Source organism: Somniosus microcephalus, chromosome 8, assembly GCF_052327205.1.
Source record: "Somniosus microcephalus isolate GS21.2 chromosome 8, FLI_Smic_1.0, whole genome shotgun sequence".
Classification (NCBI taxonomy): Eukaryota; Metazoa; Chordata; class Chondrichthyes; order Squaliformes; family Somniosidae; genus Somniosus; species Somniosus microcephalus.
Window position 1 is genome coordinate 59,513,589 of NC_140994.1, and position 15,978 is coordinate 59,529,566.

General features: G+C 46.3%; 1 protein-coding gene across 7 annotated transcripts in view; it reads left to right on the forward strand.

The window, feature by feature from the left end:
* Positions 1-15,978, forward strand: part of blnk (B cell linker) — a 260,778-nt gene that overhangs the window by 130,209 nt on the left and 114,591 nt on the right. The window contains exon 1 of one of the 7 annotated variants that reach the window (XM_085994753.1): positions 13,916-14,127. The exons of 5 other annotated variants lie outside the window; for them this stretch is intronic. In XM_085994753.1, coding sequence (XP_085850879.1) covers positions 14,087-14,127 — 41 coding nt within the window. In that variant the 5' untranslated portion in view covers positions 13,916-14,086. Of the gene's footprint in view, positions 1-13,915; positions 14,128-15,978 lie in introns of those variants that run through there. One more of the 7 variants, XM_085994755.1, reaches the window with a different exon arrangement.

Below are 15,978 nucleotides of genomic sequence, written 5' to 3' on the forward strand. Positions count from 1 at the left end.
AAGATCATAGCAACATAGAAACAGGAGTAGGCCATTCAGCCCCTCGAGCTTGTTCCGCCATTCATTTAGATCATGGCTGATCCATATCTTAGCTCCATCTACCCACCTTGATTCCGTAACCCTTAATACCCTCACCTAAGAAAAATCTATCAACCTCAGTTTTGAAAATTTCAATGGACCTAGCCTCAACCGTTTTTTGTGGGGAGAGAGTTCCAGATTTCCACTACCCTTTGTGTGAAGAAGTGCTTCCTGACATTACCCCTGAATGGCCTAGCTCTACTTTTAAGGTTGTGCCCCCTTGTTCTGGACTCTCACACCAGAGGAAATAGTTTCTCTCTATCTACCTTGTCAAATCCTTAAATCATCTTAAACACCTCAATATAATCACCCCGTAATCTTCTATACTCAAGGGAATACAAGCCTAGTCTATGCAATCTGTCCTCATAATTTAACCCTTTTAGTACCGGTATCACTCTGGTGAATCTGCGCTGCTCCCCCTCCAAGGCCAATATATCCTTCCTGAGGTACGGTCCAACCAGATCTCTGGACAGCTGTAACATAACTTCCACCCCTTTGTATTCCAGACCTCTTGAGATAAAGGCCAACATTCCATTAGCCTTTTAAATAATTTTTTGTACCTGTCCACTTGCTTTGAGTGACTTTTATACTTGGACCCCTAAATATCTCTGCTCATCCACAGTTCCAAATACTCTAATACAAAAGCAAAATACTGCGGATGCTGGAAATCTGAAATAAAAACAGAAAATGTTGGAAATACTCAGCAGGTCAGGCAGCATCTGTGGAGAGAGAAACAGAGTTAACGTTTCAGGTCGATGACCTTTCAATAGAAGTGGAAGATTCCGTTCTGACGAAACATTGGGCAGGATTTTCATTGGGCTGTGGAGTTGGGATTGGAGGCGTGTGGGGGGTTAAAATCCCGAAATCAGGGGTCCCGACCCCATCCCGCACCCAACCTGCCTCCATGCCAGTTTCAAAGGAGGCGGGTACCCACCCCACACTGGGACCCGCCTACCCGAGGCGGGAAGGGATTAGTGCCAATTAACTGCCTGTTAACAGGTAGGTAACAGGCAGTTTTTAGCCTAATCCCTATTTTTAATGCTGAAGTGTGGGATTCCCGACGGCTCCAAACCACGCCAAGTTTGCGAGGCGGGCCGTCGGGTTGAAGGACTTGGAGGGGTCGAGATGTCAGTGTTCCGGTGAGTGATGTGTGCATGAGTGCAAAGGTAAGTGTGTTTGGTGTGTCTAAAGTGTTTAAAGAAGTTTAAATTACCTTTTCTTACTTTTTCAGCCTTCTTTCCTTTAGGTCTCGGGAGTCCCTCATTTCACCTGCACAGAAAGCAGAATGGCTGTGAACTGTCAAAAGTGACAGCCTTCAGCTTTCTGTGCAGGAGAGATTTCTAACTGAGTCTGTGGAGAAGGACTCAGGTTAGAAGTAAGACTGTCAGTGTTTGACAGCTTCAAACAGCTGTGAAACGCTGATATTTCATCTGTCAAAACCTCTTGACAGATGAAATTTCAGTCTGTGACGTCACCGGTTGCCAGGTGGCCCTTAATTGGCCTGCTGAGTCCGCTGGGCGGGCTCAACAAGGTCAATCAAGTTAAAATCGCGTGGATTGGCCACATCTCGATGGAGGCGGAACTACAACCCCGAAAGTTGTAGTCCCGCCTCCTATCCGACTCCTGAATGAAAATCCAGCCCGTTAACTCTGTTTCTCTCTCCACAGATGCTGACTGACCTGCTGAGTATTTCCAGGATTTTCTGTTTTTATTCCAAATACTCTAATCTTTCTTGGGTCCAAAGTGGATAATCTCACACTTTCCCACATTAAACTTCATCTGCTATTGTTTTGCCCACTCACCTAATCTATCAATGTCCCTTTGTAACTTTCTGCCATCCACTCTATTTACTGCACCACACAACTTAATGTTGTCAGAAAACATATATATGGCTCTCTATTCCTTCATCCAAGTCATTTATAAATATAGAGAAAATTCCATGCACTCTCATTTTTGTTAGCTGTCTCTTATGTGGAACTTTGTCGAATGCCTTCTGGAAGACAATATAAATAACATCCATTGACTTCTTTATCTACCACAATAGTTACCTCCTCAAAAAATTCAACTAGGTTCGTTAGACATGACTTATCCATTACAAATCCATGCTGGCTCCCTCTGATCAGCTCATACTTGTCCAAATGCTCAGTCAGTCTGACCCTAATAACAGAGATTCTAGTAACTTCCCCACAACTGACGTTAGATTAATAGGCTTATAATTTCCTAGTTTATCTCTCCTACCCTTCTTAAATAATGGAGTGGCATTGGTCCTCTGTTTATGACCAGTTTATGCCTACTGAAGGCCCTTTTGGAGGCTGTGGGCACCCATCCCTCTCCTCAGGGCCCAAACACTAACCTTTCTTAGGTCTCATCTTAATCCAAGACCTAAAGTAGAATTTTGCTTCAGATCTTCAGGGCACTTCTGCCCCCTTTTGTTGAATCCGTGATTCTTAAAGTATGATGTTTTCCAATAACTACACGGAGGCTGTAACTTAACAATCGACAGGTGTTTACTGGAGGAGGGTAGTCTAAAGACTGACAGTACAGAGGCATGCTCAAGGCTTATATACAGGTGTGGTCACTGCCGGTACTACAGTATACAGGAGCTGTAAAAGTAGTTCTCTCTTAAAGGTACATACACTACAATTCCTCCCCTTTTAGATTAGCAGTAAATAACATTTAACACTTCAACATGCACATTAAACTGAAATGGTCCATTTATAGATTCAGTCTTTGGGGCGGCTTCCTGATCCTTTCTGGATAGCGCCTTTCCTGAGGTTCTTGTTCTTGGTGCGGAGGCGATTCTGGCCCCCTTTCGTCGGTTAGTTCATCAGTTTCCGCTGCTACTGTTTCTGAGGTAGATGCTACCGGTATGTCGGGTTCATCCCCAGGTACGCGAGACATGGGGTTGACTCGTTCCTGTGATGCTAAGATCTGGTCGACGTGGCATCTCACAATGTTCTCCCCGACATCCACTGTGTACATTAATGGCCCCTGCCGTGTGCATATCGTTCCGGGTTGCCATTTCTCTGTTCGGTAGTCACGGGCCAAGACTGGTTGTCCTACATTGAAGCTCCTTGTCGGCTTCTCATTGATGTGCTGGAATTGTTTATCCTCAACATTTCTTCGCACATTTGGTCTGAGCAAATCCAGACGAGATCTCAACCTTCGGTTAAAGAACATCATGGCCGGGGTCTGGTTGGTAACTGCATGTGTCGCATTTCTGTAGGCTAACAGGAAATTGTCCACATTATGCTGTAGTGGAATTTCATCATCGCACGTGGCCTTTATCGCCTTTTTAAAGGTTTGTACGAACCTCTCAGCCAATCCATTTGTGGCTGGATGATACGGGGCAGATGTGTAATGCCTTACCCCATTCCTTCTCATAAATTTCCGAAACTCTTCGGACACAAACTGTGGTCCATTATCAGAGCAAATCTGCTCTGGCAAGCCGTTCCTGGCAAAGATGGTCCGTAGGACTGCAATCGTTTTCTCTGTAGTGGTTGAGGACATTTTTATCACCTCAGGCCATTTCGAGTGAGCATCCACTGCAATTAAGAACATTGAGTCCATGAATGGACCAGCAAAATCAATATGCAACCGTTGCCATGGAGAGGAGGGCCACTCCCATGGGTGTAGAGGGGCATGTGGTGGTGCATTTTGGACCTTCTGGCATCCTGAGCAGCTCTTTGTTAGGTCCTCGATTTGTTGATCGATCCCCGGCCACCACACATAAGCCCTAGCAAGGCTTTTCATTTTCACCCCTCCCAGATGACCTTCGTGAAGCTCATTGAGCACTCTCTCCCTTAACTTGGGTGGAATTACCACTCGGGATCCACAAATCACTGTCCCCTGGCATACTGACAGCTGTTCTCTTCTGGATGAGAATGCTGGCAACAGTGAGTCACCATGTGTTGGCCATCCCCTCACCGTCAAATCATATACCCGAGACAGTGTCGGATCATTGCGGGTCTCCTTCTCTATATCCGCGTTAGTTACTGGCAATCGTTCAATTATTGACGAATAAAATATCTCGATAGGGTCCACTGCTGGTGCTTCCTCCACAGTAGGCAGTGGCAGGCGTGATAGCCCATCAGCATTTCCATGCTGTTTCGTGCCTTTATATTCTATTTCATATTGGTTCGCCCCTAGAAAAAGGGACCATCTTTGTAACCATTGTGCAGTCATCACCGGAACGCCCTTCTTTGGATTAAAGATGGAGACAAGTGGTTGGTGGTCAGTCAGCAAGGTGAACTTCTGCCCATGCAGATAGTGGTTGAATTTTTTTACTCCCCATACTAGGCTGAGGGCCTCCCTGTCGATCTGGGCATAGTTGCGCTCGGCTGAGGTTAGTGACCGAGACGCAAAGGCTACTGGCCTCTCCAACCCGTCTGGGAATTTGTGCGACAGCACCGCTCCAATACCATAGGGTGATGCATCACATGCCAACCGAATTGGTAGTGCTGGGTTGAAATGGGCCAACACCTCTTTTGATGTGATCAATTCTTTGCACTTCTGGAAAGCTCGTTTACATTCATCATTCCACTTCCATGGTACCCCCGTTTGCAGTAGGGTGTTCAGTGGGTGTAATACTGTAGACAAATTTGGTAAGAACTTATGGTAGTAGTTCACCAGCCCGAGGAAAGACCTCAGTTGTGACACATTTTCCGGTGCTGGAGCCTTGACTACTGCCTCAATCTTTTCAGGGGACTTATGTAACCCCTCTTCATCAATAACGTGGCCACAATACGAGATCTGCTTCTGGAAAAACTCGCACTTGTGGCGATTAGCTCGTAGCCCATATTCCTTTAATCTAGTGAGCACCTTCTGCAGGTTGGCGAGGTGATCACTGTCATTTTCGCCCGTGACCAGGATGTCGTCCAAATAACACTGGGTCCCTGGAATCCCTTGCAGGACTTGATCCATCGCCCTTTGCCAAATAGCCGGAGCCGATGCTACCCCGAACACCAGCCAGTTGTATTGGTAGAGACCTTTATGAGTGTTGATCATGAGGTATTGTTTCGAGGCTTCTTCTACCTCCATTTGCAAGTATGCCTGGGCCAGATCAATTTTGGTGAAGCGCTTACCTCCAGATAGCGAGGCGAAAATATCCTCAATCCGTGGAAGCGGATATTGTACCGTGTGAAGGACTGGGTTCACTGTCACCTTAAAATCCCCACAGATGCGGACCTTCTTTGGTTCCCCAGGCGTATTACTCAACGACCTCTTCATTACAGGAACGATGGGTGTAGCCCACTTGCTCCATTCTACTTTGGACAGTACTCTGGAACGTTCCAACCCTTCCAGCTCTGCTTCGACGGCTGGTCGGATCGCATAAGGCACGGGTCTGGCCTTAAAAAACTTTGGGCTTGCATTTTCCTCTATTTTAATCGTTGCTGTTATGCCTTTTAGTGTTCCGAGTCCCTCCTGGAACACTTCTTGTGCATCAGTTAGCATTTTTGACAGTCGTCCAGGTGTGACGTCGTCATCCTTTTTGGCCTCAACCTTCAGTGCCTGTATGGAATGCCAATCCAATTGTATCTTCCGGATCCATTCACGTCCTAGTAGTGGTGGTCATCCATCTGGCAATACATATAGGTCCATTTTAGGTATTTCCTGGCCTTTGTATATCACTTTCACCCTTATTTTTCCTTTGGGGTAGACTTTTTTGCCCCGTGTACGTCTTCAAGACAATCTCTGTAGCTTTCAAGGGTATATGTGAAAATAGCCGCCTGTAGTCCCTTTGGTTTATGACTGTTAGGGCTGATCCTGTGTCCAATTCCATTTTCACTTGGACTCCGTCTATCTTGAGTGTGACCCAGATAGTCTGGTGATCCTCCATTTTGATTACCTTATGTAGTTTCAGACAACCCAGCTCCTTGCTTCCGGAGTCTGTATCACTTTTCTGTTCGTCTGAACTACTGTCCATCACCTTATGTACCTTTTTGTACTTCTCCTGTGGAGATTTCTTGTTGCTGGTTTTCTTCCCTGACCTGCAGACTCTTGCTATGTGTCCTGCTTTTCCACACTGTATGCACACTTGGTCCTTGAACCAACAATCCTTCTGGTCGTGTGTTGTTCTGCCGCAGCGATAACACTTCCCTGCTCCATATGACATTTCATTGGTGCCATATTCTTGCGGTCTCCATTGTATCTCTGCAGCGCCCCTTGCGGCTGCTTCGTGTGATACTGCCATGCTGAAAGCCTTGTCCAGCGTAAGATCCTTTTCTGATAGAAGCCGTTTCTGGGTTCCTTCACTTGGAAGCCCACACACAAACTTGTCCCTTAACGTATCTGCTAGTCCCAATCCAAACTGGCAGTGTTTCGATAGCTTGCGCAGTTCCGTTAATTACTCAGCATTACTTTCATCTTTATGCTGGTTCCTTTTGTGGAACTTAAATCTTTCCGCTATCAGCAGCGGTGTGGGGTTTAAGTGGTCCTGTAGGATTTCCACTATGCTTTCGAAATTCTTATCCACTGGCTTCTCTGGGGTTATTAGGTTTCGCAGTAAGCCATAAGTTTTTGCACCCATGGAATTTAACAAAACCAGTGCTTTCCTAGCATCTGGCACTTCATTCGCTCTGCAGTACACCTCCATGCGTTCCACATATGTCGCCCAATCTTCGACTTCATCATCGAACGCAGTGATACTGCCACTCTTCGGCATCCCTGGGTGTGATTTAACTGTCTAAAATGGCGTCTCCCGCGCTCTCCCTTCTTCTCCGCTGGCACAAAATGGCATCTCCCACGCTTTCCCTTCTCCCCGCGGACGCTGTTCAGCCCTTGAGCCCTGGCTGTGCTCTGCGTGTTCTCCTGTGCGCCTCTCCCATTGCCGCCGCTCGGTCCTGAACCCGGCTGCTGCTTTACCCTCTCTCTCTCTGTTTTGTTTTTCCTCGACACCACTCGGTTTTCAACCCCCGGCTGCGCCCTGTGCGCTTCACCCTCTCTCTTACCCCGTCGACGCTGCTCGGCTGTTTCTATGCCGTCGGTCGGCTCCAGCCGCCGCTGTCCAGGAAGCGTCTGCGCTGTACCTGTTGCCAGTCTGTTGCTGGATCATCGTGGCTGGGGAACCAAGCCCGGCTCTCAACAGCCTCCCCTGCGATGTTCACTCTCTGCCGGATGACTGGGCGGTTGCTCGTGGTCGACGCCCGTGCTTCTGGCCTCGACTTTCTTCCACCGCCCTCCCGGAGCGAATCCTTGAAGGGCAATGCAGAGTTGCAGGTAGATTCGAATCGACCTCGTCGCCACTGTTGAATCCGTGATTCTTAAAGTATGATGTTTTCCAATAACTGCACGGAGGCTGTAACTTAACAATCAACAGGTGTTTACTGGAGGAGGGTAGTCTAAAGACTGACAGTACAGAGGCATGCTCAAGGCTTATATACAGTTGTGGTCACTGCCGGTACTACAGTATACAGGAGCTGTAAAAGTAGTTCTCTCTTAAAGGTACATACACTACACCTTTAAACTTGACCCTTCTGGTACTGCAGTGGGCATCCCACTGGTGTCATGCTGTATTTCCCTGGACAGCAGTAGCTGGTTCCTTCTTTGCGGTAGGTGTCCAGCCGAGAGCCCACCTTGCATAACTAACTCAGGAAAATGGGTCATGGTGGAGTCAGAGCAGAGGTCAGAAATCCTGCCCTGCCCCATCTCAGAGGAAGATTAATTTTGCATCTGTTTTCCCAGGCAGTGTTGTGGAAGGATTTATTTGTGTTTGCCAGCAGTTGAAGTGGACAGAAAGGTCAATATTTGTTGTCGGTCCAAGGAGACATGAAGTACCTGGCAGGTTTGGTTTGGGATCTTTGGACCCAAACGTGAAGCCAAATCTATTTGCTGGCTGACACTGCTGCTCTGTTCTTGAATAGTGTTAATGGGCAAATATTCTGATCCAGAAGTGCTTCACTACTTGTAATACAAACTTACATAAAATATGTCACGGGACCCTTCTTTGACTAAGGCCATACCTTTATCTATATTTTACATCTGCATCTGTTACTACTTGGGCATGACCAAGTTTGACCAAACGTGATGTATGTTTTTCATTTATGTTGTGAATCAGTGGTTGATCTAAAACCAGAAAGCAGAAGTATTTCTTTCCATGGTAGGGGCTGTACTGCAGGGAGTTTTATGATAAACTACTTTGAGTCTAAACACACTTGTGTTCATTCAACTGACTTTTCCATTTGCTCTTTCCGCAATCTCTCGTTTGGCCCACAGTTTAAAAAGTTTGTATTGTCCTAAAGCTACACAGTCATGGCAGGATTTTTTAAAACATTCACCGAGGAATGATGTTGATATTCAGTGATAAAATGCTTGCAAGAAAAGAGATGACACCTTTTTATGCCACTTATGAGAAATACCTCTATAGTCCTTGGGTACACTTGTGTTATCATTAAAAAATTAATTTTACATTTTGCATCTGTGGTATAAATAGAATCTCTCCTAGCCACCAGTTTCTCCGTTAGTGAGGCTGTTCATAATCCATTTGCAACTTCATAATTCTGAGCTATCTTGTCAACCACATTAGTAGAGATGTTCATCTTATCTCACTGCTGTTCACATTGTATTGCCTGTATCTAGTGGATCATGTGAAAGATTGTAAGACAGATTTATTTTGTTGGATACTAGGTTTTGATTTAACGCACTGTCCTTTTCATCTGCCTCTGGAATTGTTATTTCGATTGCATAAAAGTTTCTGCGCTTTGGCTGCACGAGTCATGAAACTGCCCATTATAGAGCACAGCAGGCACTAAATCCACAATGTCACTCGGGGATTACAAGGATGGCTGCTATGGAAAATGGCACCATCACACTGGAGCAATAGGTGACATTTTTCTGGGATTATAATTATGGCATATTCTTTAGGCAATTTATAGGGAGCTCTATTTTGCATCTGAATATATTTTACATGACCTGAGAATGCCTAACATTGGATGCAAAAAGTAGAGTTTCTTCATTCCCCAGAACTGACATCCCTCACCTCGATTAGCATAGGACTACTCACCAATAAGTATAAATTATGAGGCCGCGAAATTCCCATGCTTAGCGCCGGCTGTTATTGCCGGTTTGAAGCAAAAATAGGCACCCGCCATGCTTCCGCCGACTTCCTGCGCGACCCGTGCTGATCGCCATCTAGGGAAAGCCGATAGTGTGACCGTTGTCTGCAAGGCCAGCAATCATACAAGGAGAGCCATGCTGCCACAAGGATTACCATTGAGCAGACCATCGGGTGCTAAAGCAATGGTTCTGCTGCCTTGACCGCTTGGGAGGAGCCCTCCAGTACTCACCGGAACAAGTGTGCCATTTTGTCATTGTCTGCTGCATCCTCCACAACTTGGCCTTCATGAGGGCGCAGCCCTTGCCACCACGGGTTCCGCCACCATCTCAGGAGGAGGAGGAATGGAGGAAGCAGCCTGCCAATCCACGTTCAGGATGGGCTGTCCGTGAGAGCATCATCAGACTTCGGTTCCCCTGACTTAAAACCCAGATCCGGTTGCTCAACACTTCCCCACCTTACCATCCCTCTGTCGTGGTCCATCACGGTGTCCTCTTGGCCACAGTCCTGAAATGAAAGCCAACACAAAACAAACATTCCAAACAAAATTTATCAATCAATGAAATGGTACATTTCAAAGACAACTAATCACCCTTGTGCCTTCCCTTAGTGCCAGTCTTGCTTGTTCCTTTGCCTGTCCTAGTGCTCCTACAAAGCGGTATCCCAGTGGCTGCAGCATGGCTGGTGGAAGGCTGCTGACTTTCAGTGGGTGAGACTGCAGATGGCCTTGCAGGACGACGTAGAGCAGCTCTGGGCCTAGAAGGCCCGGCACCAGACTGCACCACCACAGCATAGGCAGCAGCAGTCTGGGCTGGCTGGCTAACGGTCAGCAGCAAGGGCACTGGCGGAGTGGCAGCGGTGGGAGTACAAATGCTGTCATCCTGAGAGAGGACAGCAGGTTCGTCCTCCACGGAGCCACTGCCACTCCCCCGGGGCAACGCCTCAGCAATCCTAGTAATCTGCTGGAGGACAGATTGCTGGACTGCTGTGACACCCTGCAAGCCCCTTTCAACACTGGTAAGCCCAGCCATGGTGGCAGCAGTTTGTGCTTGCATGGCAGCAAGCTGAGCCTGCATGAGAGCATTTTGAGCTTGTATGGCGCAAGTCTGAGTTTCCACTGCAGCACTCAGATGTTGGGTGGCTTCTGCTTGTGCTGCAATGGAAGCTCAGACATTGGCAATCAGACGCTGCATCCTGGTTGGATCCACAAATGCACTAATGGAGTTAGAACATAAGAACATAAGAACATAAGAAATAGGAGCAGGAGTAGGCCAATTGGCCCCTCGAGCCTGCTCCGCCATTCAATAAGATCATGGTTGATCTGATCCTAACCGCCAATCCACTATGACAGGACTATCTCCTGAATCTAACAGCATTAGACACACGAAAACAGGAGCAGGATCAGGCTACACGGCCCCTGGGCCCGCTCCGCTACCCACAGGGCCATGACCTATCCGAACCTAGACTCATGTCCAAATTCCTGCCCGCTCCCCGTAACCCTTAATTCCCTTTTCTACTAGGAAACTGTCTATTTCTGTTTTAAATTTATGTAATGATGTAGCTTCGACAGCTTTTTGGGGCAGCATATTCCATGGACCTAACACCCTCTGAGTGAAGTAGTTCCTCCTCATCTCAGTTTTGAAAGAGCAGCCCCTTATTCTAAGACTATGCCCCCTAGTTCTAGTTTCACCCATCATCTGGAACATCCTCCCTGCATCCACCCGATCCAACCCCTTCATAATCTTATATGTTTCAATAAGATCGCCTCTCATTCTTCTGAACTCCAATGAGTAGAGTCCCAATCTACTCAACCTCTCCTCATATGTCCATCCCCTCATCCCCGGGATTAATCGAGTGAACCTTCTTTGTACTGACTCGAGAGCAAGTATGTCCTTTCTTAAGTATGGACACCAAAACTGTATGCAGTATTCCAGGTGCGGTCTCACCAATACCTTGTACATCACTTCCATTCTGGAAATCATGGGCTCCAAACTCTGCACAAAGGCCTGTGCAAAGTTGCTGCCAGACTCCTCCAAGCTCCTTAACAATGACAACAGGCTTTCTGACAGGCCTGCCAATGCACCTGGCAGTTCATTGTGCATGCCCATCAGCAATCTTCTGTAGGCTGCCCCATCGAAGTCATCATGAGTCCTGTGTAGCAGAACTCAAGGGAGCTGCCACCTGCACTACCCTTTCCCCCTCACCTCGTGCCCAGTGAGTCACCACGTGCAAATCCCGCCTCTACACTACCCTCTAAAATCCACGCAGTGTCAGGATCTGAGCTGGTGCCTGCGAGTGTCAGATCGAGTGACGGTGTCTCTTCAACAATTTCCTCTTCCACCATTGGCTGGACAGTTCAGAGGTCTTGGGTATCTGAAAGGAGAAAGGCACAAGGGTAGGGTTGTGGTGAGGGGACAGGGGGAAAGCAAGATGTGCATGCTTACACCATCAGCAGTTTGCAAGTGAGAAGAGATTGTGGGATGAGGGGAAACTTGAATGTGAGAAGGAGGATTAAGTATGAGCATACCATCATCTTGAATGTTTTCAACATCTTTGCTCACCATGACCTCAATGATGACCCCTCCAATTATCTGCAGTGCTGTCTCCTCCATGGGGGTGAGGACATGTAGCCTTGCCTGTCCTCCCGCTGATTCTCCTGTTATAAGTTACCTTGGCCTGCAAGAGAAAGGAAAATGTGTCAGTGAGTGTGGTGCAACGTGTTTGAGTGATATGCCTGGCATGGTTGAATAGCTGACAGTGTGTGCATGGTGTGAGATGTGTGTGTTAGGTTTGTACCAGTGATAAATGTGTGAGGGTGTGGTGAAGCTAGGAATGTGAGGTGTGTCTCGTGTTTGGTAGAGATTGTTTGGTAGGTGAGTGATGGGAATGTGGTGCATTGAGCAGTGTGTGAGGCTAGTGATGAAGTTGGTAGGAGACAGCTTTTGAAGATGCATTCACTGACCTTGACCACTCTTGTGAGGTCATTAAACTTCATTCAGCACTGGTCCCACATCCTTCTTACAGTGTTTTCTGAGGGCCTCCTGGTCCCCTGTGGGTAGAGGACCTCTCTTCGCATGTTCACCTCCTGTACAAAGGCCTTAGGTGCTGCGTCCGTGAACCTGGGTGCCTGTCCCTGGCCTGTTGAGCCATTTTGGTTTGTGCTGAAGCAGTTTTAAAATTGTTGACAACAGAAGGCAGCTCACCTTTAGGAAGTGCAGGCTGCCTTTAAGAGGCGCAGGCTAGCTTTAAATAAAGCAAGCCTCGCACGAACTTCGACCCCCCTGCTGAGTGCACAGTTATCAGCGTGCTCAGCACTGGGCTGTGCATTGCTATCATTATAATTAGCAGGCAGCATGAAGTTTACGTGCTGCCTACGCGCCTTTAAACGTGTGCGGGCCGATCGCCGATCACGATCCCAGCGCCTGTTTTTGAGCCTTATCGAATTTTTCCCCCTAAATGTTTAAAAAATGCATTTTGTGGAAATTTATTGAAACCCTACAACCTAATCGTTAAAGTTGCTTCTACTCAAATTTTTTAACATTATTACTCACAGCCATAGTGATCACCAGTGGTACTTTCAGAAAGTCACATTTCTAAAGCTAATATTTGTAAGTATTCAAAAAATACTATTGTGAAAATTATAGACTTGTAACAGTCACCGTTATCCCTGCAAGGCACTGCAATTCAATTGCATGAATATTGGGGTTGCAAGCCAGAATTTCCATATGATCATTTTTCAAGAGAAGTACATTGATAGAGATGGAATTTTGATTTTATAATGCAATGAAGGACAAGCATTCGGAACGTCATATTTTGGTGTCATGGACATGAACCAAAGAGAAAATCTCGAGTTAAAACTAGCAGAAAGTTCCCATCACTCATCTGAAGCCAGATCCAAATGTTCATTTAAGATACAATGGCCTAGAAATTCACTGGCCTTAGCGCCGCTTTTGAGGCGCTAGAGGGCCTAGCGCCGAAGTTATGGCCAGTTTAGAAATTGACAGGGGCCCTAAACCGGCGCTAGGCCGGTAGCGCTGCGCCGGCACCGATGACGTCATCGGCGTGCGCAGCGTCCCGGTTGCCATGGTAACCCGCCCGAACTCGGAAATTGAGTTGCGGCCGCCTCACCCGTGGCAGCCGCAAGCAACGTTCTGGCAGAGGTGCCTTACAGAACTTTGCGCCGGCGCATTAAAGGCCCCGCGGCGGCCGGCCGCTTTCCCGCCGGCCGCCTGGCCGCAGCTCCCTCCCCGGACTTCCCCCCCCCCCCCCCCCCCGGAACAGAAGCAAGCCCGGCACTTGTCCGAGGTGCCGGGCTCATTTTTAAAAAGATTATCGCGGGCCGCGGCCGGGTGCAGGCAGCTCCTCCTTAACGGAAGGAGGAGGCCTGCACTTCCCGAGCCTGCCGCACCGCAGCGGGCGCCGCAGCGCCGGAATAGCGCCGCAATGCGGCGCGTGGCGCCAGTTTTGAGGCGCTGAGACCCCTCAGTAGCGCCGGCAGCCGTTTGGGCGTGGCGCTACTGAATTTTTGGCGCGCGCAGGGGGACTTAGCGCCGGCACTAACTTCCGGCGCTAAAGCCCTCGCTGCGCCAAAACCGAATTTCTAGGCCAATATCTGTGCTAAGGATTATTGGCTATAATAATTAAATGTATCAGTAAACAAGGCATGGCTTGAGTTCAGTGATTTGTGACTGACTAAATACCGGTAAAGTCCTTCAAGCATGTAGCTCATGATCATATGACTACAGGGAACGCAAGATGATGTTTAGACAATGTTCAGAACATTTTCTAAAAGTTAGTGGCCATGAGATGTCATTTGTCACCCACACAAACTGAAAGACGTCTGATACGACGCATCTGTGGGCTTCTCGTTTGACTGACCTTCTGGTAGCAGCTGCCTTCCGATACACAGATGAAGATAATTGGCAAAGATTAATTATGTTTTCCTGAGCAGAGAAGATGGAAACGTTTAGTAAACTTGCTCAAAATCAGAGAATAAGGTGAGTGTTCAGATTCTTGATAAGAAATGAGTCAGAAAAGTTGAAGTATTTTGCATACATATAGCTGGAAATTTTTGAGGCTAGGCAGTAATTTTGTTAACAGATCAAGTAAGAATAGCTGGAAGGAAAATTGTCACTTACAACTTAAGCCATAATAACTGCTGATTCTATTAGTGAACTAATGGGAGTGAACAACTTTCAAAGATCCTTTTGTGGTTTGTTTGGTGTTCAGAGTGAGGTCTGGCTGTGTGTATCATTTGTAATTGCAAACGATTATAAAACTAATTAACTGCCCATGTGGCAATGTGAAATGATATAGCAATTAAAAGTTCAATTTTTTTAAAGTTAGTAAATCTGTGATAGTTAATGTTATTTATTGGATGAGGCTTAGGTTTGTTAAAACAATTAATACTTAGTTGTGGTGAATCTGTATATAGATATATAGGACCATCGAAGTCAATGGAAAATAAAATCGGGAGAAATGTAGAACGGGCGACAGAACAGATACTTACCATTTTATGCTATCGCCCGAAGTCAAAATGGCCCACTGTGCCTTTAAATCAGGCTTGTGCGCAGATTGGAATTCCAGTGTATTTGCAAGATGTGTAACATTAATGCCAGAACCTGCAGTAAAGCCCATTAAATGGGACCATCACCCACATTTGATTTGATTTGACCTCATGCCCTTCAACATTGTAGCTAAAAGTATTGCAACTACAAGACACATCCAGGTATAATGTTAGGCTTACATGGAACCTGTATGGGAAGAGGTTGGGGGGGGTAGGGGGATCAGCCTTGTTATTAAGATAATACTATTTGTGAATGGAGAATACTGATGCTGCTCAAAATTCAAATCTATTTTCGCAGCAGTCCCCTCATCATCAAGGCGCTATAAGAATTGCAAACAAAAAGACTGGAATTTGTAACATTTCAAGTGCCAACTATTTTGTTGAACTCTTTCTTCCTGACTTGTATCTGAAATAATTAAATGGTTTATTTAGTTAAAAAAGTGGTGAACTTTTAGATTTGAGGTTCAAGATATCCATCACAACAGACAGCCTCTGTCACGAGCATGCTTTGTCAATGTCTGGTCTTCTAGGTAAGAGCGCCAGGATATTCCATTTTGAGGTATAAAAGAGAAAGCTGAAAAATCTAATCCCAATGAAACTACACCTTATGCCAATCAATTGTGAGACAGATTTAGTTGCAATCGCACCCTTTTAGCCATTGAATATGGCACCTAAAAGATCCAAAGTCATATCTCTGATGTTTTATGGTAATTTTTTTTAATTTCTCCTCAATCACTAAACCCTACGCTGTATTTTTCGGATCTTGAAATACATTTTAATGGCATCAGAATGAGTTGCATTAAATATTGAACAGTTTCCACAATTGCATTTTCTGAAACACGTGCCTAATGTGCATAACGGATGGTTTGATGGCTTCAAACTTTGAATTTTCATACATAAAGGAAGGAATATGGTGTAAGTTCCATGCTTTCCTTGGGCTCTGATTGTTTATGCGGATTTCTGATTGTTTTTACGTCGGTTTTTAACCTTCTGGCGTATGTTAATGAGAGTCTCAGGAAATTTCGACGTAAGTTGCCGATGGCAAGTTTGGCGTAAGTTTCAACATAGATTTCAGTGTAACTTGCAAGTTACACTGTTTGAGGAAGTTCTGCGCCATAATTTTTCCCTACTCGCCCTATCAAAATCCTTCATAATTTAAAAAACCTCTATTAAACCTCTTAGCCATCTCTACTCTGACATTAGTTGCAGAAATTGAAATATGCATTAATCTTCTGCACAGTTAAAGCCTTTTATTTGCTCATAAAGAACTGCTAGTAAAGAA